This window comes from Camelus bactrianus, chromosome 5 (genome assembly GCF_048773025.1).
Source record: "Camelus bactrianus isolate YW-2024 breed Bactrian camel chromosome 5, ASM4877302v1, whole genome shotgun sequence".
Taxonomy (NCBI): Eukaryota; Metazoa; Chordata; class Mammalia; order Artiodactyla; family Camelidae; genus Camelus; species Camelus bactrianus.
The window spans coordinates 74,848,871-74,873,950 of NC_133543.1; the positions used below are offsets into that span (position 1 = coordinate 74,848,871).

Genomic DNA, 25,080 nt, shown 5'->3' on the forward strand with positions numbered 1-25,080 from the left:
GAGAGGGCAGGAAGGAGAGAAACCAGAGAGCAGGAGAGGAAGCCAGCGCCTGAGCGTGGAAAAAGGAGTAAAGAATGAGGCAAACTTCCTCTTCTAAAACACCTCCAACGAATTCACCAGGGAGAGAACTGGAAATTGGGTCTGGAAATAGGGCCTTTGGAAACTCTCTCTCCCTCAATCTGGATTCTAAAAATGAACCTTCATCTAATCGTTAAAATGTACATTTGATGTGATTACCTCCCCTGACCTCGAATCATGCCACCTGTGGTAACCTTGTTATTTGTCATCTTATATCATAAACAAATGCAATTCCAATAGGGCAGCCAATATAATATCATTAGTTTATATTTATGTCCACTCTTTCCCAGCCCTCATTGCAAATGCAATTTTGATGCCATTGATGAGAGATCTGAGATTACAATTCTTGACCATTTCAACAGACATTTGGGGAAGGAAATAGAAGAAGAATAATTTTAAGGTCTCTCAAAAAGGTAATATAATTTTTTTTCATTTATTTTGATTAACTGAAGGCTTATGTTGAAACCTTCATGGCTCCCTATTGGTTAGTAAATGAAATCCAAACCCCTTGGCCTAACAATTTGGGCCTTCCATTTGGCCCAAGCGATTGTTTCCAAGCTTATTTGCAATTATTTGCCTCCACACCGTCTAAACTGTGGCTTCTAAGTGTTCCCCAAACAAACCCAGTGTCCGTTTCTCTGTTCCCACCTCCCCTTCCCCCGGGATGCCTTTCCCCGTTCTAAATCCCACCTACCCTCCCAGTCCAGGCTCACATGCCACCTCCGCCCCACCTGGTCTCCCACACCAGGAGTAAGCTTTCCCAGCCTCTGAGGCTGAAGCTCCTCAGCATCTCCTAAGATGTGCGAGAGCCTCATCCATTCTGCTGGACCTACCTGATTCATCTTTGGCAGACCTTATAGGATCAAACCCAGAGCCTTGCCCAAAGGTCAGACTCAACGAGGCTTGATGAATTAATGAATTAGTTCATTAGGGTAATACCAAAAGCATCAGTAGGTATCACAAATTCTAAGAAAGAAAGCTTTGTCACAAATTGTTCTGTTTATCCAGCTACTACCATTCCTTCCCAATCCACAGCTGCTGTGAAATGCAAATGTTTTTTCTGGTGAACCGAGAATTCAGATACCTTGTCTGGGTTCCTAATACCTAGTCATAGGTCAAGGTGGAGCTAGCGTGAGCTCTGTCTCGTGGGACACAGTAACCTTGTGTAATAACAATGGAGTTCAAAGGATATTACATTTTAATTCTAATAATAGTAAAATTAATTTAGCTGAGGGTTTTCTTGCCCCCTCACTCCACACGCTCCCCACCCCTGGCCCCGCTGCCACTCACCCTGCCAAAGGCAAGTTCTAGGTATTTGTTTTCAGTCAGTAGCACCAGGAAGATTCAAAGTATTGCTTCATCACCAAACTGTTTGCCGGGAACAGATTATCTCTTCCTGGGTTTCCATTCACTCCTCTCTACCCATCCCTCCCCAATTTGCCTTCCTCCCTTCCTATGCCCCCAATTTGCCTTTTAGGCACATCTGTTTTATTTTTCCCCTTTATCAAAGCAATGATTGCTGCCGCTTGGTCCAGTAATTTGCAATTCCCTTTATCTTCTTCGCTGAAAGACTGGCCAGAACCCGGATCACTGGCTATCACGGGATCTGGAGAGGCGGTGAGCAGGGTATCACTGGCCGTGTGCATTAAGGGGGCCAGCCCCATCCACTGCCCGCTTTCCTTCTGTTATTCCCAGCCTCCTCCCTTTTTTCCTGGATTAGATCATGACTCTTTTATGAAGACCCAGAGGGAAATGGGATTATTAAGAGTCTTGCTGGGTAAAAGCTATTTTGTCTTTATGATGACTTTTTTTTTTTGAGTTCAGCTGCTGAAGGGCCTTAATGCCAGAGTAGAAGTTATTACACATTCAGGGAGCCCATTCCACGCAGCATTCCCTGCTGAGCACACTTTCAGGGATGAAGGATGGAAGAGGAGGAAGGGGAAGAAAAGGAGAGAGATTTAAAAAATCAGTAGAGGCGAGAACTGAAAGTGGAAGACCAAGGTGAGAAAAAAAATGCAAAGAGATGTAAATCTAAGATGAGACTTCTCCAGCAGAGAGCATCCCCTCTGAAGAACAGTGTGCCGAGAGCTAATCTGACGCTTATAAAACCAGACAAAGGTTTAGTGGGGTAAGAGCTGAGAATGAGTAATTATTTACTTATTAAAAAACTCATACAAATAACATAAACTTATCACAAGGGTGTTAGAGTGTGCTTTCGACCATTCTATGATCACCAGATACTGTGAACCCTACTGAAGCTGTTTGGAAGATTAAATGACTTCTGAATAGATGGCTTAATGTGTCCTGAACAGTACTGTGTCATCTCATGTGGCACAACCACACTATAACGGAGCTATTATTATCACATTTTCCAGATAAGGACACTGAGGTACAGAGAGATTAAGTATTCTGGATCACAGACCTGGCGAGTGGCCGCACTGGATTTTAAACCCGGAGGTCTGACTCCAATGCTTCGGAAGCTGGGAAGGCCAATGAAGGTCTCCCCCCAAACTTTTCAGTGACAGAATTTAGTGGCATGGAGGGAAAGATAAATGTTTGGCCTGTTTGAGAACTCCGTTTTCTCTCCCGGTGCGAGGAATCCGTGTGTGAACAATGAGAGATGTGTCTGAGGCTGGGGTGTGAGTGGGCTGAAAGCACTTAACACCTTTTCCACTCCCAGTACACAGGCACTGGGGTCCTTGTCATCCTGGCCCTCCTCCCTGCGTTCTGGAAACCAGGGTGTGCATTTGGGGGAGGGTGTAGGGGGTGTGAACAGGGTGTTCAAGTCTGAAACTATGTGTCACAACATCCGAGGGCTTCTTCTTGGCTCCTCATTGCCATTCTTCCCCATCCTAAATGCCACAGTTTTGTTGTTCTACTGGATAGGAGCAGCATTTTCAGAAATGGGGGATTTATTTTTATAGCACAGCTGGTCTGCCAAAGGTCACATAATTTGGCAATGTTCCCAGTGGTTAAAAATTAATTTCTCCTTATTAATACAACCAAGGTCCCGAAGGATTGGAGCTCAGCCTTATCTAAACTTGACAGTTTCCTAAACCTTTAGAAGATGCTTTCTCCTGAAGGGCCAGCCATGCTACAAGGCCACTGTGTCCTGGAATCCAACCCCACTGAATCCTGTTAGCTAATGAGCGCATTAAGCCCTTCAGCAATTTCTCATCAAGGCAGATAAAACTTTGAAAAAGGCTGTAGGCTCTCCAGCACAAACTTCTGCAATATCTTCCAGGAATGGGTTAATAAAAAAAAAAAAAAAGTAAATTTCTTACCTGGAAGGAACCATACAAAGACTCACTTCTGGGGATCAAACACAAGTCTGCCACTCAAGAAGGGTGCCTCAAAGATTATTCAGTGGCAAATGATGGCCAGACGATAAAATATCTCGTATATGTTAATGATACTACAAACTACTACCCAGATGCCACTTTTCAAGCCCTTTCTCGTCAGTGCAAGAAATTAAAAAGTTATCATGCCTCTGCTCCATCTTTTATAAAAGGAAAGTCTCATCTCTGTTTCCTAAAGTCTTTCCAAACTAAACCTTCGGGGAATATATTCTGAAAATTCTTTTCCAGTGAACCTGGCTCTGAATTCTGTTAATTTTGTTAACAAGTGTGCCCCATACTCGGGTCACCCAAAGTCAGCTCATTCTCTTGACTGATTTAATGAACAGTTGAGTGAAAAGAAAAACACCAGGCAGGGTCCTCAGAACCATCGAGTCCACGGTGTCTCTCCCACTGACCCCCAGGGGCCTCTCCCCAACTGTTATTTGCTTTCATGCCTCATTGCATATGAATTGGCATTTGGACTCCAAGCCATGTCTACAGCGGGAAGATAGGAACTGGCCTTTCGATTGCAGCATGTGAACTATATATTGAACAGCAGGAGATGAGAGCCATTTGGTAGACAGCAGGAGTCCTGGCTGGATAGCCCGGGGTTCTAGGCACTGCAGCCTTCCAACATTTCATTTTGCCAGTTGGGTGCTCTGTGGCTTAATCTGAGGGCTCCACAGCATGACATGAAAGTCCAGACCTGCAGCGCTGCCTGGGCATTCACAATTCTACCAGGCACAACTTGGACAAGAAGGGGCTTGCCCTGCAGCCCTCCTTGGGAGCGCTCCACTTTCCACTGTTTTGCACTGTGTGCTCCGTTGGCAACTGGCCCCAGCTTCACCACCTCCAGTGGCTGCTTATGGGGTAAAGTTGACTGGGTACCCACTATATGCGGGGACGAGACCAGTCCCCAGAGCCTAGAGCAGGCTGTCTGTGCAGAATCCAGGAGTTTATAGCTCTGCTTGCAAATATTTATGCCTACCCACAGCCATCCTGCAATCTGGAGAGACAGGCTAAAAAAGCAAGCCTCTTCAAACTCTTATCCAGCGCCTAGCCTGTCCTGTCTTCTCTTTCAGGATTTGTTTGAACCTAGACCTCTCCCCCACAGCCAATTTAACACCTCTTATCTGATCATCCAGTCCAGACGAAAGGTTGAATTGACCGTGTCTGCCAGTGTCCATGGCAATGGTGTTAAAACCCAAGTACAAATCAAAGCTCTACAGGCAAGGGGCGAGGGGTGGGAGGTCGTTGGTTACAGGGTCCGGATTCTTTTGGCCCCAAGCGGTGTGTGCCGGAGGTGGGGAAACATTAGTTAGGGCTGGGAGTTGCCGCTATCTTTAGAAACCCACTGTAAGGGCCTGAATTATTTCCTAGCAAAACCCAGTTCCCCGCGGACCACGAGTAAGTCCAGCAAAGGAGAGTTTCTGACCGGGAATGGCTAGCGCCAGGGGGCTCTCCTCTCTGTCTAAAACCGAAAGGAAGGGAGGCGGAGGGAGGGAGAGGAGCCTCAGCACACGCCAATAAACCAGAGCGCGGATCCCCTCCCCTTTCAGAGAAATTCAACTGGAGCCGCAGAAGCGGCGACACGTTTGAGCCGAATCTCCTAAACTTGGCTCGGAAAGCTGATTCCCATCCTCATATCCCCACGGTTCCCGGAGGGGCGACCGGTTCATTCCACCACCACCCCTCGCCAGCCCCCAGACGTTAGCTCTGCGGGCGCCCCTCACCCAGCCACCGGGTGCGGGGGACCTGGTGGGGAAAACGGCGGTGCGCGAGCCCGAGGCGAAGAGTGGAGGCAGCCGTTTAATTACAGCTCGCCTCGCCTCCATTAACTTCTGTTGATATTAAAAAGGAATCAGTCAGTGAAAATGAAGCATTGGCCGCGAATATTTCTTTTTCTCCAGTGGAAAAGCAAAGAGTGAGGCGGCGGGGGAGGGGAGGCGGAACTCGCCGCTACTGCAGAGGTTTCTCCCAGGCAGAGAACCGCAGCAGCGACTTAACTTTCTGGCAATAGGCAGCAATGAGGAAATGCCGCAAGCGTCTCCCGGGGGGTGTCCTTAGTCAGGAGGAGGAGGGGACAAGTCTGGAGGAGTTGCAGGCGGCCACTTCACCCAGGCTTGAGCCTCGGTTTTGCTTTCCCTGGGAATATTTTTCCCTAATAGAATGTTTATGGATCGTTCGGCTCTGTTTCTGCTGCGCAGCCCAAACAGATCGATGCGGCGTCAGAGACAGCGGTGGGTGGGGGTAGATGGGCTGGGGGGGGCCACAACGTCCCCACCACGTGGATGCCCGCGCACCGCGTGCTCTTCACCTGTTCGCCCGCACTGGCGGGCGCGCGGCGCTACCAGAGGCAGCGCAAGTTGCGCGCATCCTCGCGGCTCCAGCTGCCTTCCTTCCGCCCCGCTCCGACCTCGGCTCAGAATCCCACTCCGGCTTCCCGCAACGCAGCTGGGCCAGCGCTCGGACCTCCACCCCCGCAGAGCCGGCTCTCCAGAAGCGGCGATGGGGAATGCAGTGCAGTATGGAGCGCGGGAAGCAGGAGGGGGCGCTCCGAGCCGGGCTCGCGGAGTTACCCCAAGTCCCAAGCCGGGACAGGAGGGAGGCGGGCGGCGGCACTATCTAGCAGGGCAGCTGGCGTGCCAAAGACTGGCGGAGCCTGGTGCGCGACACCCACGCGGCCTCTTAGCTACCAGAGAGTACAAGAAGTCGCGCATGGTGTCTGCGAGGTTATTTGCTCAATTGCTCCTTGGCTGGCACCTTTCGCCCTCCCTTTGCCCCTGACTTCTTCTCGGAATGGGTTTTTAGCCGCTGCCGCAGGCTGGGCCCGATCCCCTTCCGGCCGGCGCGCACCGGTGAGTCAGAGATCTAGCTGGGCCTCGCCCTTTGCTACCCGCTGCCAGCTCGCCCGGTGCCAGTCGGCTTCTCCGACGGAAAGACCGAGCGGCTCGCGGCTTGCGATCGCCTTTTCCGCGGGCTGGAAAATATCCACCCCGGGCGGGTCCCAGCTCCGCATCCCACCAGGAGGTCCCACCCCGGGTCCGAGGCTGCCTGAGGCCTCGTAGAGGGTGACCTGCCCGTACTTCCGCGCCTCTGGGCTTCTCTAGAAGTGACGCAGCGCGCCCGAGGCTAGGGTGGGAGGGGGCTCTGCGGAGAGCGCGGGAGGCAGGTGGCAGAGCGGGAGTGGGTCTGAGCGGGTGTCGCACACACACGTACACACTCTGCGCAGCGCTCGGGGACAGATGTGCGAACATCTGGGGTAGGAGATAGCCTCAGAGTATTCACGACCCCTCCCGCTCCGCACAGCACACGGAACCTTAAGTTGTACGTGTGTGTGTGTGTGTGTGTGTGTGTGTGTGTGTGTGTGTCTGCACGCACGCGCCGGTGTGTGCGCCAGTGTGCGCGTACTCGCGCTCCAGGGCCTACCAGCGTCCGTGCCTGAATACATAATGTACCGTGGGCATCTTAAGCGCGCACACACACACACACACACACACACACACACACACACAGCGAATAACACAAACATACATAATTTACTCAGCTTTCAGGTCTGTGAGAGGTAATTTAATTTTGCTTCAAGCTGGGAATTTAGAATTAAGGCAATAGGGAATGGGGAGCCACAGGAAATCTCCCCAAGTGGGGCCTGCACCCATCTCTTTGATACGATTTGCAGCTGCTCTGAAGACCAGTTACGGCAGAGAAGCAGCAGCAAACGTGTGGATTTGGATAACAAGGGCATCTGTGAATCTTCCTTCCCCTTCAGATAAACACCCAAGCTTCAGGTGGGGCGTGTGTGGCTCTTGGGGACTGTGGACCAGAGTCCCAGGCTCCCACAGCACCCACTAGCCCGCTGTGATGAGGTAGAACCCGGGAGGCTGCCTGAGGTTAGTCCTACCACTGAGGTGGCAGCCTTAGAAGTACCTCCGGGTAAGGACACTTCAGGAAGGCTTTTTCTCTGTCCTTTCTCTATTTCCTCCAGGGATGGTTTCCCCATCCTCAATCACCTGTAGCAGCTTCTTAGAGTTTTGTCAGATTCCAGGCAGTGTTGTCAGAGGGGAGAGAGCCTTCCCCAGGAGAGTGGTGTGGGGAAGCCAGAACAAACCCCACTGGGTTCCCTGGAACCGGAGAGCCCTTCTCAGAAAGCCGACCCCAAGCCAGCCTCCCCCCCGCCAACCCCCAAATATTGGCCCAGACTGTTCTGGGCCTTGCAGTGCTTTTCTCTGCAGTCCGTTCACACACCCTTTTTGGCAGTGGTTGAGAATAAATTGCACTCAAAAGTTTCTTACCACTTCACAAGAGTGAGACCTTCAAGGGTCATACAGTTTGTTTTATCTAATAATAATTTTTAAAAGAACAGATGATTTACTTCCCCACAAAACACATGGATGCGGGAAAGAGAGCTGGTCGACCAACCACCTTGGTTGCCAGCAGAGCCCAGCCCAAGCCCTGAGCTCAGCCGCAAGATAACTTGCTCCATCAGCCTGAGCCCTATGATTCTGAGGCTCATCCACACAGTCTGTAAAGCATCCACAGCATCGGAAAACCCAAACTACACTCCCGTATTTCCCAAGCCCTTCAGTTAACATTGCTCAATGTAGCTAAGTAGAGGGAATGCAAATGATTTATATTTCGCTGGCTAGGTTGAAGAAACTCAAGGGAGATGTGTTCTGCTTCAAGACAGGGAAAAAAATTCCCAAAAACTGTAATGCAAAGGCTTTGTAGTATTTTTAAACCTTTGATTCAGTCCATATGTGACATCTGAACACCGCCAAATTCTGTCTATGTTTCAAAACACACACACTCTCACACACTCCTTAGCAGGAGAGAAAAGTTGGGTTTTAGCAGCGTTGGTGGTGTAGGGAGGGCCGGCTGGGATCTCTCTCTAAATAATTCAGTATTGAGCGAGCCTCCTTCTATGCCATTGCGTGTGGCCCCCTGCATTCGCAGTAGCTTTTAAAGGTAAAGGCATGTTGAAATGAATAAGGAAAAAAAAAAAACTTTGAAGGGCTTACCTGGTTGGCCTCTCACTTCGTGTCCTGAAAAGTAGAGAGCTAAGAAAATCCAGGTGAGAGGAAACATATCCATTTTGGAGGTTGTTTTCTCCAGAGATGTTTTTGTAGATTTCTGGTATAATTATGTCTTTGTATTTTTCTCTTTCTTATATTCTTCCTTACAGTGTCCTCTGTAAAGGTTTCTACTGGTCAATGTTTCCCTCCTGGATCCTGGCGGCCCGTCTTCACCTTTATTCTTGCCGGATCCCCACCTCACCGGGAGGGTAGCTCTTGAAATCAGCAAAGAGGGAGCAAGCTGGGAAGACAGGACGGGTTTCCTCTCTTTAAAAAAAGCATCTATGTCCTCTCCAGTTCCTCAAAGTATCATTTCCTTTATCCTACAACATCACGGATGTTTCCCGTAAGCCAAGCGTAAAAAAGAAAAAAATAATAAAAATAAAACCCAAGACTTGCCTTGGGCATCACACGGCCCCAGGCAGCTGTGTGATCTCAGAGGCGTAAACTGACACACATCCCCCGGCACCCGGGACCGACACGCGGGCGGAGGCACCCACTGCCGGACGGCCCGAGTGGGAGGCAGCCGCCCAGCTCTTGCCCTCGCCGGGTTCCCCTAGCCGGAGCCTCCCCCAACGGCTACACCCGCTCGGCCAGCCTCACGAGGGGAATCTGAGGAAGGAAGCTGCTGCTGCTGTGGCTGCTGTTGCTGCTGCTGGTGCGGCGGCGGCGGCGGCGCCTGGGATCGCCTGGGAGTGAGCGAGCCCCTCTCCGAGTTCGCTCGCGCCCGCCCTCACCTCCACCTCGCCCAGCGCCTCGCCGAGTGTCTGCGCGTCTGAGGATGTGCTGGGGGCGGGCTGCGGGCTGGTTCCTCGCTCGCGTTCTCTGCTTCCCCTCCGGCTCCCCCCTGCCTTTTCAGGCCGAGCAGCATGTGGATGTCAGAGCCGCGGCAGAGCTATCCGATTACGCGCCGGCTCAGGGCCCGCCCCTTCTGTGTTCCTGATTAAAGAGGCAGCCGCGGAGACGCGCGGCGCAGAACCGAGCGCCGCGGCACCCGGCTCGGGCGGGGCGGCGGCGGCTTTCCCCCGGCCGCGGCCGGATCAAAGTTAAGGCAGGCAGCTCCCGCCCAGCCGCCCCTCTCCCACTCGGCCCCTCCCGCCCACTCTGGGCACCTTCGCGCCTGGGCTACTCCGTGCGGCCCGTGCGTAATGCCCCGGAGAAGGGGCGCCCCCGAGCACCTCCAGGGCGCGCTGCCCTTGGCCGCTTCGCCCCCGCCCTAGGGAGACTCCGCGGGAAACGGAGGAAATTCTTTTTCTTCCCCAATCCCCTGACTCCGGTGCCACACACGTAGAACCCAACACAATGCCACGCGCAATGGCGTTACAAGAAGAGTTGGGTGGCGTACGGTGTTTGGAGTAGGGAGCCAGGCGGCAGCTCAGCCATGCGTTCACACGGGCAGCAATGCGTGGCGGCGACACACACGGTCAGCCCTGGCTGAATAAAACCCCAAACACTCCGTGCTGTTTACTACTCAGATCCTTTGTTTTGTCCCAAACATAACTCCTCTCCTCTCTGGATGAGGATTTAGTTTTCCCAGCGCCCCTAACTTGTAACTATCAGAAAAGGAGACACTTTCTTAAAAGAAAATTTTCAGGTAATAGAATCGGATTCCCCCAACCCTCCAAAAAAGTCCAGGTACCCGAAGACTTCTCGAAATGCTACTGTAGCTACTTCTATTCACATTTTCCCCATAGAAATGTGGTCACGACGCTGAGAGAAAGAAAACAGCATTACGCCAACTATTTTTAAATGGAGGCGTGAAAACTGTTTAGATTGAGCTGCGAGTTAACAGTTGGGAAAACACTTGTATCTTAGTTTCTGGGGATGGCTTTGTGGCTTCCAAACTGTCTTGCTTCACTAGGCACCTATTACTGCATTATCAGAAAGCCTCTAACAGGAACAAGTCTAAATAACACTCTGCGTATACCTTTCCTGCCACTCTGCAGATTAAGAAAAATAAAGTTTCCGTGACAAGAAACACACACACATCTCACTATCCCATGTATTTCTTTGCTTGTACTTGTGGATTCTTCTGGGTGGCTTTCCCCCTTATCTGGACTTGCCATTAGCTTTGTTTATCACTTTTAGTGTTTGAAAAATCTGAAACTCCCACTTAACTGTTATTTACACTGAGATAACCAAAACAAAATTGAATCAGAAGTGATTTGCAAACAGTTGAACCAAGCCGTGGAAGGATTTTCCAGTGCTGTGTAAATCCACAGGCTGCATATCACACTGTTCATCTCAGATGCCAGGTTTGAAAGGGCATTTAACCGAGGCCTGGTGAGTCTTCCAGTGAGCATATCCCCTAGCTGGCCTGAGGACTACCTTTCATTCCTTTCATTTTCTCTCTCTCTCTCTCTCTCCCTTCCTTCTCTCCCTCTTTCCTTCCTGGACTTGGGAGAACATCCACATTATTAAAAGCTCCAGATTTACTTTAAAAAAAAGTCAGTTGGAAAGAAAGACCACTGCTCACTGATACTTAATGGAGTATACAAGGCAGTTTGAATTTTGAACCTTCATTGGAGATCTCAGCTTATATCATTGCCAAGATGCTAACCTAAGGACAAATAGCATTATCTACAGTGACAGAGGCTGAATGAATAGAGTCGATTAGTGTCACCTCCCCCCACCACTCACCAAGCATGCCAAGCCAATCTAGCAAGTGCTCAGTATGAAAGATTTCTGTTTCCAGGAACATTATAGCCAGAATTTATGTGAAGGGGAGACAAAGAAAAAGTAAACTGAAGCCCACTGGGAAACCATAGGAATGAAACTCTGGACTTGTACTTTTAGGGTCTCAGGGTTGAGGGTCCTTAACTAGGCTGCTTCGAGGGTTTTTGGTCTGGTAGGGAGAAGGGTCAGTTTCAGTGTTCTGTTCCTGGACCTGATTTTCAGCATTATGGATTTGAATTTTTCAGAGATGTCATTAAGATGAAGCTAACTTACTTCCCAGGAGTCTTCTGTGTGACTGTTGCAAGACTTCTCATCAGTCCACTTGAGTGAAGTCCTGATTTCCTGCAATTGGGTAGAGAGGGTGAGTCTTTGGTTTAGAGCCCTGGGGACTCCCAGCAGCCAAACCATTTTTAATCCTCTAGGGGGCAGCACTCAATAAATAATGGTAACAGTATTGGCAGTAGCACTTTTGGCGGTGCTTTTACTTCCAGAAGCTCACAGCCCTTTATCAGACCAGGGAAGATTCAGAGTGAGACCAGATCTCCCCCAGACCACTCTGAACAAGAGACCACAGACGCAGGGAAGACTTAGAATGACTTTGGTCCAAGACTTCCAAGGACTCTTGGGAACTAAACGCAAATCCAATCTGTGCCCTATAGAAAATGAATCTTTAGGGAAATTCTCCAGACTGGGACTGGCTCAGACCTGCCAGCCCCAGTTTTTGCCTAGACTGGAATCTCAGGGGTTTGGCTGCAATTGGTTTGGTTTTGACCAGAGGTGCAGGGGTGAGGAGCCAAGCACCATACTTTTCATTATTTTGTGAGTCCACATCTTTGACCCATAGAGAAGCCTGCCTACTAAAGGCAAGTAAACAGTGGGCTTGTTAACAGAAACATCAGACTGACTAGGAAACAGCTAACTAGTGAAGTCGAGATTCCTGGCGGCATCACTGACTCACCTAGGACGTTTTACATCATTATCCTTAATTGTGAAATAATAATAGGTAACCCCATCCTACATTCCATTCCTTTGACAAGAAGGGATGTGGGGAACATAAAACAGGTTTGTAAAAGATGCTAAGAGAAAGCTGTAAGCTAGCCACACCCCAGTGAAATAGGCATTTCCAGCTAGACCATCCCAACCTGAGGAGGGTGTATCACAGTCACCCAAGGCAAATGTTAAAAATTCAGATCCCTGGGCACCACCCTCCTGCAGATCAGATTCCTTGAGGCTGGGGTGGCATCTGGGAATGTGTATTTTTAACATACATTTTGGGTAATTCTGATGCAAATACTCAACAGACCAGCAATTGGGAGCCTTTGTTCTGAGATATATTTGCACATAGCCTTCAATATGTACTTCCATTGAAGGACCCCTGGACAAGTATTTATTTACATCTCATCTCCAGGCACTTTTCAGATAGGGGTTAGATGCTTCAAGTTTCTGAAAAAAGCCACCGAGAACATGTCCCTTAAAATGCCATTGTGGTGGTATTTCCAGCTTTACCTTGTGACATTTATTGAGCAGAACAGCAAAGAGCCTTTTGGAAACACCAAGAACCCCACCTCATGGGTGCAGGAGGTTTGCAAAAACTGTTCAAAATGTCAGCTAATGGGGTTTATGGAGTTGGATCCAATCCTTTCACCATCCACTCACTCAAGCATCGATTATTACTAGAGGTTTGTTTCAGGTATGGTTTTCCATCTGTGTTCATCACATTGTGCTTATTAAATGCTCATGGAAGCATGACTACGCAGGAGGTATGCAAGCAAGTAAGACGTTTGGGTCTTGCCTCCTGGGAACACAGGCTCCAAGAGCACCAGAAGTTTCATGCTTGCACAATAGATGCCACCTGTCACATGGTGCGTCCCCTTATCTGAGCCCTAACATCAGCAAGCTTTCACCCTGAAAGGGGGAGATATGAGACATAATTGTGTCTTAATCTGTAATTCACAACAGTGCCCTAGTTAATGTTTAGCCGCATCTGTCTCAGAGGCAAAGCTTCAGTTAAAATGTAATAGGTCTTCATTTTTTATTCTCTTTTGTTTGAAGCTGAAGTCCAGGTTTCTGGTCCATAGGGGTTTCCCCCCAACTCAGTCTTTAAACAATCAACATTTTTCTTTTATTTAATACATTTGAACACACCTAGTAGTTTCTGTTTGATACTATTTTCCATGGGTTCCTAGAATCCTCACAGGCTTCCGTAAAGTATCAAAATCTCCTTCACTCTAAACTGTGTGTGTCCCTCATCTCTTTCTCAGACTAGATCAGGTAGGAGGGATGAAATGAATGAAAGAAGCAGGGGGAAAAAATAAGTGAAATGTGCAAAATTCATTCAAACATCCCTGAGATCCTTGGCAAGGGAAACTAAAGAAGTCATGTTGCTCTCACTACTCTGATCGGCTTAAGCATGAGGTAGATCTTCCTCTGCCACATTAATTTTTATGCATTTGAGGCATCAATGCTTCGAAAAGGACCCCATCAACCCTTCTCTTTAGAGCAGCATTCTCCAATACAACTTTCCACAATGAAGGAGGTCTCTGCTTTTCACATGGCTATTGGGCATTTGAAATATGCCTAGTGTGACTGATAACTGAGTTTTAAATTGTATTTGGTTTTATAACAAATTTTAATTTTCTATCCCCTCAAAGAAAAAAAAAAGATTCTACGTGGGTTTAAGGGCTATTGGACAAATCGGCCAGCTCAGGTTTAGATCATCAAAAGACCAAACCCAAAGATATCCCTAGAAATTCACACCCTTGTTAGTCTCTGAGGCTGCCTCCCTTGTTCACCAAAAAGGGAACCCCAGTTTCAGGAGAGGCATCATTTGAAAATGCTTGTGTCTATTTGGTGAGGAAGAGAAGGGGTGGCTTGTTATATTATCACCTGGTGCCCCTTCTCTGCTCTCCTGGACATTTTTTCCAGAGCACTCACAGGGAAGCAGGGACCTCATGGTCCTCCAGGCTCTAGGCCTCAGCTCCAGTCCTAAATGGAGAGAAGCAGTTTGGGGCAGTAGACATTTGAGGTCAGGGCAGATGACCTTAGGTCCCCACTACCCTTGGGTGTCCTTGAAAAGTCCGATAACCTATTTGGAACCAGTTTAGTCACATGTAGAATGAAGAGGTTGGTTTGAATGACTTCTGCCCCGTTTTAGTTTTGTATTTTTGCAAGAGATCTCCCCTGACTCTATCCTCATTCATGAATTTCAGACTGATTTTAGTCCTAATTTCACAGCCACCCTTAGTCACTGAAATTGATTTACCCCCCAAGAAGATGTAAACCCATGGATCGGGCTTAACTGGATATTCTATTACCATAGTATTTACTTTGGGTACCTTTACTCAAAGAGTGAGTGTGTTAGGCATCTTGGCAGGGTTTTTGGAGCAGGCATTTTTGGATTTTTGGACAAAGGCCTTTCCTAGCCAGCCCCCCCGCCCTCCCCCCTCCCCATACAGATTCCACTTGACAATCACAAAGGCCAAGAACTTATTTGTAACTTCGTGGCATTTACAGGTGGTGTGATGGGAAATTTTAGAGTTCTGATCAGAATTTTCCTTACCATCCAGGAAAATTTTATTTTGAGCTAAGGATTCCCACTCTCTCACTAAATTCATAGACTAAAATTTTCAGAAACGTGCATCTTCCATCCCAGGGTGAGCATTGCTCTTTCTTCCTTCACATGCACACATATCTTGTCAAACCCCCACTGATTCATAAGCTTTGCTCTTTTTTTTTTTTTTTTTTTGGTTATTGCTGCTTTCAAATTTGTAACCTGTGACTTATGGTGCCTTAATTAGACATCTACATGTCAAGTGATTGTTACATTATGGTGGCAGTAGCTGCTAATTTGAGCATGAAAGTAATGATGGAAAGGCGAGAGTCAGGGAGCTGACCTTTTAATACTGAGGAGCCTCCAGGGTGGGTTAATTCACACCCACCATCTTCATTAGTTCCCACTCTCCTCCTTCATATTTACTCCTACGCAGTTTACTGAGCTGCCAATCAGCCCGTCATTTCCGGATGAGATCCCTGATGGGGAGTGGGCTTGTAATGACGCTTGCTTTCTACAGGGACCAAGAAAAAATTAGTAGAGGCCTACTCCTTCTCCATCTCCAGAATTGGATTCTATTTATTTTCAAAATTTAAAAAAGAGAACAAGTAGTACATGGACCTCATTAAAAAAAAATTCAAGCCAAAGATACTGAAAAAGTAAACTTTCCTCCCACCCTGCCCCACAGTTTTGCAGTTCACCTCCCCAGTTCATCTTCCCATTGATGCAGGTTTGGGGTAGCCTTCTGGAGACACTGAGACTATGTTCCAAGTTAAAAGCAAAACCATATTTTATGTTTTCCCCCAGCTTCTTTTCTCCAGCTCTCTTTCCCGTCCTGTCTCTCTCCTCTAAGCCCTAAGTAGTAATGATCTTGACAACCATTAGGGGGCAGCTGTGACCAGAAAAGGAAACAACAGGAGAAAATGCAGAACCAAAATCCAAGAGGAAGAGATGTGAAAGGAAAGGAATTGAGGAGAGAGATCAGAGGAAGAGGAAAATAAATAAATAAATAAATAAATAAATAAATAAATAAATAAATAAATAAATAAATAAATAAATAAATAAATAAATAAATAAATAAATAAATGTAAAACATTATAAAAATAAAAGGAAATGGAGGAGGAAATGGTTAATATTAAAAAGCTAAAGAAATATGTGTTAAGAAAGGAGAAATTTACAAAGGCTAGGGATTGAGGGGTTTTTTTTTTCTTTCTTTTTTTTTTTTAAAAGCAAACCTGTAGCACCTAAATTTGCTCAATGTTAGCAGAAAGTGGAAGGTTATCTTTTTCTGAGCCGGAAGTCATTTATCATGCTGGACTTTACATTCTTAGGACCTGTTCCAAACTGAAGGGTTCAGAGTGGCCTCTGTCCATCTGGGCTTGTGATGTGGGGAGGGGTGGGGATGGGAGGAGCAGCCCCCTTCCCTTACATCCTCAGAATGCTTAAGAATGCTCTCAGCCCTCAGCAAGGCAGCAAAATTAACCTGAATATAAAGGTGCAATTCTATTTCTCAATGCAGCAGAGCTCAGAAATGAGGGACCGTGTTTCTTTTGAAGCTGATGCCATAATCAAAGTGCTTTCAGGTGTAGTTCAGGCAAACCTCCCCTGGTTTCAGCAGGTTAACCTCATTAAAGCTCCTGGCTACTGCTTTAATGTTTTCTAGGCTTTCCCCCGGGTACATTAGGCAGAAACCAGCCCTCTTGGGAGTTCTGTACCCTGATGTTTTTCATTGTGAATGGAATGCAGGGGCAACATTTATGCTGGGATAATATGAAATGGAAAATTGCTTCTAAAGCACAATAAATATGGTCACTTTTCATTTAGTCTTCTTTTCCCTTTCTAATCCAAACTTCCCCTCCTCAGCTTTAAAATAGGCAACAAGAACTTGAGGAAACCCTGCTCTAGGGTCACTGGATAAAACATGGAGTGTCTGGCATCCTGTATTTATTATTTGCTAAGTCTGATTCGGAAGACAGAACACTCCCAAACTCTACAGCCACTTTCACTCATCAAAATCCAGAGGAAACTTTTGTTTTAGGATCAAAGGCACTTGCTCTTAATCACTCATCACTGTTGTTAGACTCATGTATTTACTGAAGAGCCAGGATGGGCAGGGGACACTTTGGGCTTGCTGGGGTTACTAAGAAGAAGCCTGAGGTGCATTTGCCAGGAGGAACCCCTTAACCCTGTGCCCGGTGAAGCTGGGTTTTCTCAAGTGGGCACTAGAGTTTTGATGAATTGGGGTAAGTTGCAATATGAGTTATTTCAAAGTGGTCATTTTGCAGAATTTGGGGTTTCCCCTGTAGCCTAAAATCAGAAGCTCTCTCCAACTACCCCCCAATCTCATTCTCTTTTTCTTTGACATGGAGTGCTGGAGTTTAGTTTCCAGCAAGTTTGAAAGTCCTGGAAACTTGGCTAAACAAAAACTTCTCTGACCAGAAGCAATTTTCTTCCCTTTAAACAAGTCCCCGAAAGTTCAATTACAAAGCCAGTTTGCCTCTTTGTTAGAATTTGGCTAGAATCTAGGATGTAAAAACACTCCCCATTTGATTTCCCATTTGATTTGATCATAATTTAGAAGAAGGAAATGTAATTTTTGACCTTTCAACACATTTGGAAGCATGTTTTCCTGCTGCTATACCCGACTGACGCTATTGTCACAGACCTCATCTTCCCCAACGCCAAGCTCCCCTAGCCCTTGACAAATGGAAAAGTTGCACTTTGGAGGTGAGTTGTGTTCCAGGGCAAGTCGTTCTAATAACATTAGTAATTGGGTTAACAATGTGAGACGACAGACATGTCAGAGGGAACTCGGGGATCTGAACCCGGTCAGGAGACCTACTTTTTGGTTCTAGCTTTTTTGTTGATGCTGCAGGGGCTTTGTTTCAAATCCTTTCATCACTCTGTGATTCTGTTTCCTCCTTCATATGAGGCATGTTATTATTCCAAAATAATGGCTCTACCAAACTATTCAGGTGAATCTAAAGCAGGGTCCAGTTTTGAGCCCTTAATGAGTCAAAACATATTTATTGAGCACACGATATATGCCAGGCTCTGCATGGGTGGAATACTGGTAAGTGCATCGGTGACAACGGCTATTCTCAGAGGCTTTACTTCCTAGTAGGAGAGACAGATGACACCCAAGCCAACAATGGGCAGGATCATTTCAGATGGTGATAGTGAGTTCTAAAAGGAAAAGAAAACAAGATAATGTGGTAGAGACCAGTAAACAGCAGACAGGAAATCTGGGTTAGTCTTTCCATTAAGCAAAGGCTCTATAATAAGCAAGTGACCTAGCACAGGCTCAATCTCTCATCTCTAAGATAAGGAGTTTTGCTACCTTAGTGTTGTCCAGGTTGAGATCCATTAGTGGGTTATGAAGTCAACTTAGAAATTTGTGATCAATATTTTTAAAAAAAAATGCAATAGATCAGAATAATGTAAGAGTGTGTATTGTTTCATTAAACTTGTTTTCATTTATATATATATATATTTCAAACATACATAAACACAAGTGTTCTGGGTCACATGTAAAATACATTTCTTTCTATCGGTTGCATTGGATTAGGTGATCTTTAAAATATATTTAAGCTCTCAAATTCTATGATTCTATTCAATTTTTATAGCAGGAGCCCAATGGAGCATAGTTCTTGATTGATTTTACTTATTATTGAATAAATAGTAGCACTGCTCATCAGAGGATCCCAGTGTTTATCCCAGTTTCAGGCATATGATCGGTGCTGGACAAAGGCTTTTTGAATGAAAGGAAACATGAGGTTTATGCACTAGGTCTTGAAATAAATACAGCAGTATGAATTACCAAATAACTTACTAAAGTTATCAACATAATTTATTATGTTTTCCAAAAAGCCAAACGTACAAACCAAATTCAAAATTATATTGCCCTGGTGGTGCTAGGAACTTCCTTTTTTTAGAATTCTTAGAATCTCTGTTACAATTTTAAGGAAAAAGGTGGGGGGGGCTTAACTTGTTCTTCTCTCAAGTAGGGCAAACTGCCTTCTTCCTACTTATAACTGTAATTCAATAGAACTTTAGGATGTTTAAAAGAAGAAAAGAATTAGTTGTGAAAGTTTTCTATTTTTTGTCCTTGGGGAGCCAGATAATTCTGCCTTCCTCACAGTGGCCTTGGGAGTTTTCGTTTAAGTCAACTTTTTCAAAGCAGGAGGAATTTTACTTCAATGCAGATTTTTTTTCCCCTTAGTTAAGTGGCTTAAGTAGTAAGCTTCTCAGTCGCAGAATCATTTTTTAAAATCATACATTTGATTAGAAAGAGATGACCCAAGTCTTCCTTCCTTTCTTGCCTGGAAAGTTGACACCCCTTGGGATGGGAGAACCAGAGCAAGGCGATCCCATGGAGAAATCAATGATACATCATCCTGAAGAAAGGCAAGAGCCAACGGACTCGCTCAGGGCCCATTGCACTTGCCCATGAGTTAATTTTCAAGTCCATTTACTTAATTGCCTGAAAATCCGTGGCCAGGCAAATTGACTCAGAGTTTAGGGTTGCTACACCCAATCTTCTGTATCCAGCCCCTCCTGCCTTTCCGAAGCAGAGCAGACACACGTCTACCCAGAAGAAACAGCAGCACCCCGGCGTCCCAGTCACAGAGCAGCTGCTCACCCAGAGCAGGCCAACACCACGGCCGTGGTTGTGTTTCCATCGTGGGGCACCTTGGTTCATGCAAAAATGTGCTCTTGAGCTATAGTACAGGAGATCACATTTTTGTGAATCAGAGTATATCATAAACAATCTAAAAGAAGGCACTATTTGAAGGAAGTCCATATTTTTAAAGTGAATAAAGATCCCAGCATTGACCAGCCCAATACATTTAGATTGACCTAAAAACTAACAAAAGCATATTTGCTTGGAATCAGTTCTGAAACTATTGTTTAGATCCAAATAGGTAAAAATCATGAAAGGCTTTTGCATCACTTTATGGTAATTTTTATTTGTATGGTTATTGCTGTTTTATTACTCCCATTATTAATGAGAGTTTGCCCAGACTGGGAAAATTCAATGTATTCACATTTCTTTTTCTTTTTTTTTTTTTGGCCAAGTATAAGTCATATCCAATGCAAACCCATCCCACACATTTCTCTACGTAATTCCAGCTTTTGCAGATTCCCCTCCTTGCTGAATCTCTCATAGAATCATTTCAACAATGACAGTCTCATGAAAATATGCTAAGACTCATAATTTTTTGTGGTATCTGAAGTTAAAACTGCACTCATCATTTTGAGATGCAACACGCCACCGACACTGAGAAATGGCAGCTTTCAGTTAAACAAATGCAAAGCAGTATTTAGACTCTCCTGCAACATTGTGATGGGAATAAAAATCAAAGCCTCTTCTGCTGCTATTTTTAAAATACTCACCAGGGCAATTCCATCAGAAATACTGCTACCACAGCTTTTGTATTTTGATCCTTTCTGTTCAAGGGTAACATGTACAGAGAAACCCCAGATCCAATGAAACAATTTTAAAAAGTCAACATGAGCAAATGTTGCTGTGATATTTGTTAGAGTTGATAAAAATAATTCCCAGACTCTCTTAAAATGTGGTGACGGGAGGATTATTTAAAGAGGAGAGAGATGCCTACCGTCAGTGGAAGGGGTGTCAAGTCTGAGATCCTCACTAAGTATTTCAGACAAGACCCTTTACGTTTGGCTAATTGAAAAATAAACAGATCCCCCCTGCTCCAGAGCTGTGTCGACAGTCCTTCTGCCTACGGGTACAGGATGCCAGTCTATCTATCACACAAAGAGTTGTTGGCTGAGCAGGAAATTAAACTCTAAACTTCTGACACCAAGCTCTGTACTTTCACCACAGAGCAACATTCAGAGTCCAAACTCCAGCTCTCCCCACCTCTCTCCACATGGTCTGTTTACTCACACGCCGGCAGAAGGACTTGGGAACAGCTCCCAAAGGAAATCTTGCAAATCAGCATCAGCTGGCCAGACTGGGGTCTGTCTCCAAGATGCTGATTTTTAAAAAAAAAACAGTCATCACCACTGTAGTAAAAACATGTCACCATGCAACAGCATTTACTAAGCACCTAATTGCTCCTGGGGGGTGGTTGGGGCTGTGCCTGTCTTTCAGTATATCTGTGAGCACGGATCACAGGTAGGCTGTGAACATGAGAGGGAAGGACCCAGGCTTGACACTCAAGGATAGTAAGACACACGCCCGAAGGATGACTTGCACATTGTCGGTGTGGTAGAGCGCTCCAGGAACAAGCAGATAGGGTGTGCTGGGCTGTGGAGAACCACTGAATGTCATTTCTACTAGTTCTGATGGGAACTAAGTTAAATAAACCAACTTCTGTCTAAATGGGGTAAGTATCCATTATTTATCATGTAACATTCTCAAAAATAGAAATATCTCAAAGATCTTCTTGGTGCTGTGTTGTTGCTGAAAAAAAAATTACTGAAAAAAATTAACCCCAGGACGGGACATGGTAAAACAGAAAGTGTGGCTTCAAGGGATGAGAAGCCTACTTTCTTTCATTCCCCAGCCTTGCAAGCAAGTTTCACTTGACGCTTTGGGCTTCTGTGTCTTTCTCTATAAAATGAGGGCTTTGGGGTAGACTGGTCTCCCTAGAAGATCCGTCTTCCTTCTCCTCCACAAGTCTATGGAGCTGGAGCTCGCTGGCCATTTGTGTCAATAACCCTGTCTCCATGTGTGTTCTTTCATGAGCTGGTTGGCTTTACATGATTTTCAATGGTCGCCCACCCTTTAAAAGAAAAAGCGGGACAATTTACAGGTTAGCACCCTTTGTCCCAAAGCAGCAGGATTAGGCACAGGGGAAGAAATGCAAACATCATGAAGGTCAAAGGTTGTGACCTTTCTGGATGGAAACCAAGACAACTGCATACCTGAGTGGCGCTAGGGTCTTGATCTGGGCCAGTCTCAAAGTTCTTTTCCATTCTGATATAGGAGTCTTTTCATTGGGGAGCCTCGGTGATGTAAACAGTGATCAGGCTGGAGAAAGACAGTTTGGCAAACTTAAAAGTGAAACTCCTGGTGCACATATGCATTGTTTTGGAGATAAATTTAGAAGTGTCAGTGGGCAGTAACAACCCTGGGCTTTTTGCCTGAAATAGCTGGGGACTTAACCTGTGATGTGAGATCATGGACCAGTGTGATGCTGGGAGAAGCACCCATGGACACAGGACTTTGAAAACGCTCATCTGTACCTGGCACCTCTGGGCAGGAGGAAGCTCCTGAGTAGATAGAAATAGTGGCACTTTTGGCAGAGAGCATGGAGGTGGAGGGGTGAGACAGTTCAACAGACGTGGATGGTACCCTGCACTTGACCCAGTGGCAGGACGTGCTTCACTTACTGCTGAAAACAAATGAACAAAAAAACAAAAACAAAAACAAACAAACAAAAAAAGGGAACATGCGTGCACACACACACACACACACGCACACGCACACGCACTGAGAAATCTTAAAAGTGCAACCACTGGGCATGTCTCTCAAGGATAAGTTAACAGAAAAGTAATTTATATGTAACCAAAGGTTGTGAAGGAGACAGATATCCTTTTAGCCTGAGAAGGTATGAAAGCTTTGCCAGCAGGGAGAATATTAGACTCATTTCTAAACTCAGGGCAACCCACTGGCAGAAGATAAACTCTTGCAGTGTGAGATATCTGACTCATTTCGAAGGTTGACCATAACTAAAGACGCTCAGAGAGAGGGCGTGAACTTCAAGGTGTCCCTTGAAGTCCATCCAGCCCAAATGGTGTCTTTCCTTCTTTCTTTCACCAGAAGGACCTGGGGCTTTCTTCACACCTCACTCAACAGGGCAAGAGCATCTGTGCCTCGTTCCCCTAAAGGTTTCCAAGGCACAGAAGGAGGAGGCTTTGGGAAGGACTACAGCATGGGAGTGAAGGGGAGGAAGAGGATTTGGGAGAATAAAGACGACTCAGGGGTGTGTGTGTGTGTGTGTGTGTGTGTGTGTGTGTGTGTGTGTGTGGTGAGGAGGGAGGGAGACAGTGAAGAGTGTGGTATAAAGAAGGGCAAGAAATTCTGTGGAGGACACTCAATGCTGCCTGAAGAAATAGCAGTGAGCTGATGCCCCTGAAAGCTAGACAGTGAAATTCCATGATACTTTATAGTTGGAAAAAAGGATAAACAAAGGTGTGGGAGCCTTCCCCAAACTTCAGTGTCACCAATTGGGACAGATTGTATTATTGGTCTCAATTATTCACCACATTTGCTGCAGAAGGACTATACAACCCTCTTTGCTCTGCGGTGGGCAGTGCCTTCTCTGAGTTGTGGTGTCCATCTTCACCTCTTTGACATCAGTCTCAGCCATGAATGTGCTTTGGCTGCTGGAACGTGAATGGAAGTGACATAGGTCACCTGCAGGCTGACCCTTGGAGAGCCAGCGTGAGGTTGGACCACTGCTCTTTGCCTCTACCCTAAGTGAGCATGGCATGCATCAGCCAGGAGTCGCCATCAGCCTGGATCCCAACACGGGGAGGATACAAGGAGCAGAGCCAAGCTGCAGGTGAGCCTGACTGAAGCATGCTGGGAGCGGAACGCAAACCTTTGTGCTGTAAGTCATGGAGACCTTGGGTTTACAACAGCATCCTCCAGTGAACGCAGATTATATAAATGCACTAGACATTGTGAGGATGCTCCCTGTGATCCTGAACAATGTGGTGGGTGGGATGGGACTTACTACAGTCCTGGGGGAGGATGTGTCCTTGCCAGAAGGAGGTGTCCTTGGCCCCCAGAAAGTGGGTAGGGAGATCAGGAGATGTCTCTGGCAACCAGCTGACCAGCTAAGCTGTCAGTTCAATGTCCCTGCCCACGTTTTCCCTGCCCCAAAGGGGAGCTGTGGTCACCCCTTGTAAAGGGAAGGACCCGGTGCCTTATTCATAGTTACAAAGTTTTTAAAGAAGAAATAACTGAAGGAAGTGACCCAGAAAAGGGGAAGTTTGGGGCAGGGGGATTCTGTGGACAGAGTCCAGGAAATTCCACTGAATCAGAGAGTGGGTGACACTGAGGTAAGCAGTTTTTGTCTGGCAGCATGTGTGTGGGGTGTGTGTGTGTGTGTGTGACTTGCTTTTCCAGGAACCTTCATTAAAAGGAGGAAAAACTGAAAATAAGCTAGAAATGCCTCAGGTATAGCTATTGAGAGAAAAAAACACTGTCTGATGGGGCAGTGGGAAGTGACCTGGGTTATTTGTGACAATCTTCCCAGACAGAATCAAACTTTTCTTCACTCACTAGGAAACTCCCCAAGCTTCACGTCCTAAATGAGGACTTCTCATGGACCATCTCATGAGAAAAGTATTAGGCAGTTTCTCATTAATCTGTCACACAGTCGGGGCAGAAACATCTCCCCATTTCATTCCGGACAAGAATGGTAGAAGCTACACTAGGTGAGAGGTAGGACTAGATAACCTCTCAAACTCTTTCAACTCAAATAGATGAATATTTATTATTTAATGCTATAACTTGTGACATTAAAATGTCAAAATTGACTTAATTAGGGCAAACAAGTAGAATGAAATCTGAAATGCAAACATACCATTTTATCATCTTTATCCCTGTGAGCCACATCAAATTATTTATAGGAATGAAGCAGGGTATAAATAAATGAATGAATGAATAAAATCTTATGTTGCAGCCTGGTGTCATACGCAGACTAATAGGAGTGAACAGTCCAATTTTGAGAGGTACAAGAACATGGAAATGGGACTTTCAGTCACGGGGACAATTCTAAGAGATTTGCGGGAGACGGGATAGGGATTGAGAATGAGTGTGAGATTCATGAGTTCCAACACTTCTGCAACATGCTGGAAATGATTAAAAGGAGAAGTGAAGCATGAGGTGGTTCTCAGCAGGCACCAGTGCCTTCCAACGAGAGACGTGCCCTTGCTGTGGCTTTACATTTTGTTTTCTTCATCCCAAATGTTCATTTTAGTCTCCAGAGAGGATTTTCTCCCCCAGTGTGACAAATTTTCCAATTTTGTAATGAAAACCAGGAGAAAATGGAATTCTCTTTATAGAAATCCATTTTGTAGCCAAATTTCTTGAGATGCATCTATCCCTGAAAGCAATTTCCCGCATCCCGTAGAGGCAGCTGAGGTGTTTAGGGCTGGCTAAGTGGGTGGCTGACACTTGCTCCTGGAGCTCGCGGGAGATTGCACAGCAAGGCCTTGGAGGGAAAGGCGGTGAGGGTCGTCCTCTCCTGGCCCTTCTCAGGCTGCACTGAGTTCTGTTTTCAGAGCAGCGATTTCCACAAGGGAGCAGGCAGGATACAGGGTGGCGGAGCTGGGAGTCGCTTCCACACCCCAAGGCCCCAGGTCAATTACCCGTTATGTG

At 46.3% G+C, this 25,080-nt stretch overlaps 1 protein-coding gene across 4 annotated transcripts in view; it reads right to left on the minus strand.

Moving 5' to 3' along the window:
* The window catches only part of NRP2 (neuropilin 2), a 111,472-nt gene extending 102,080 nt beyond the window's left edge, over positions 1-9,392 (minus strand). For 2 of the 4 annotated variants that reach the window (XM_010960122.3, XM_010960123.3), the window contains exon 1: positions 8,435-9,391. In XM_010960122.3, the coding sequence (XP_010958424.1) occupies positions 8,435-8,507 (73 nt within the window). In that variant the 5' untranslated portion in view covers positions 8,508-9,391. Of the gene's footprint in view, positions 1-8,434 lie in introns of all 4 variants that reach the window. The other 2 variants (XM_045520517.2, XM_010960124.3) reach the window with 2 other exon arrangements.
* Between the last annotated feature and the right edge of the window lie 15,688 nt (positions 9,393-25,080).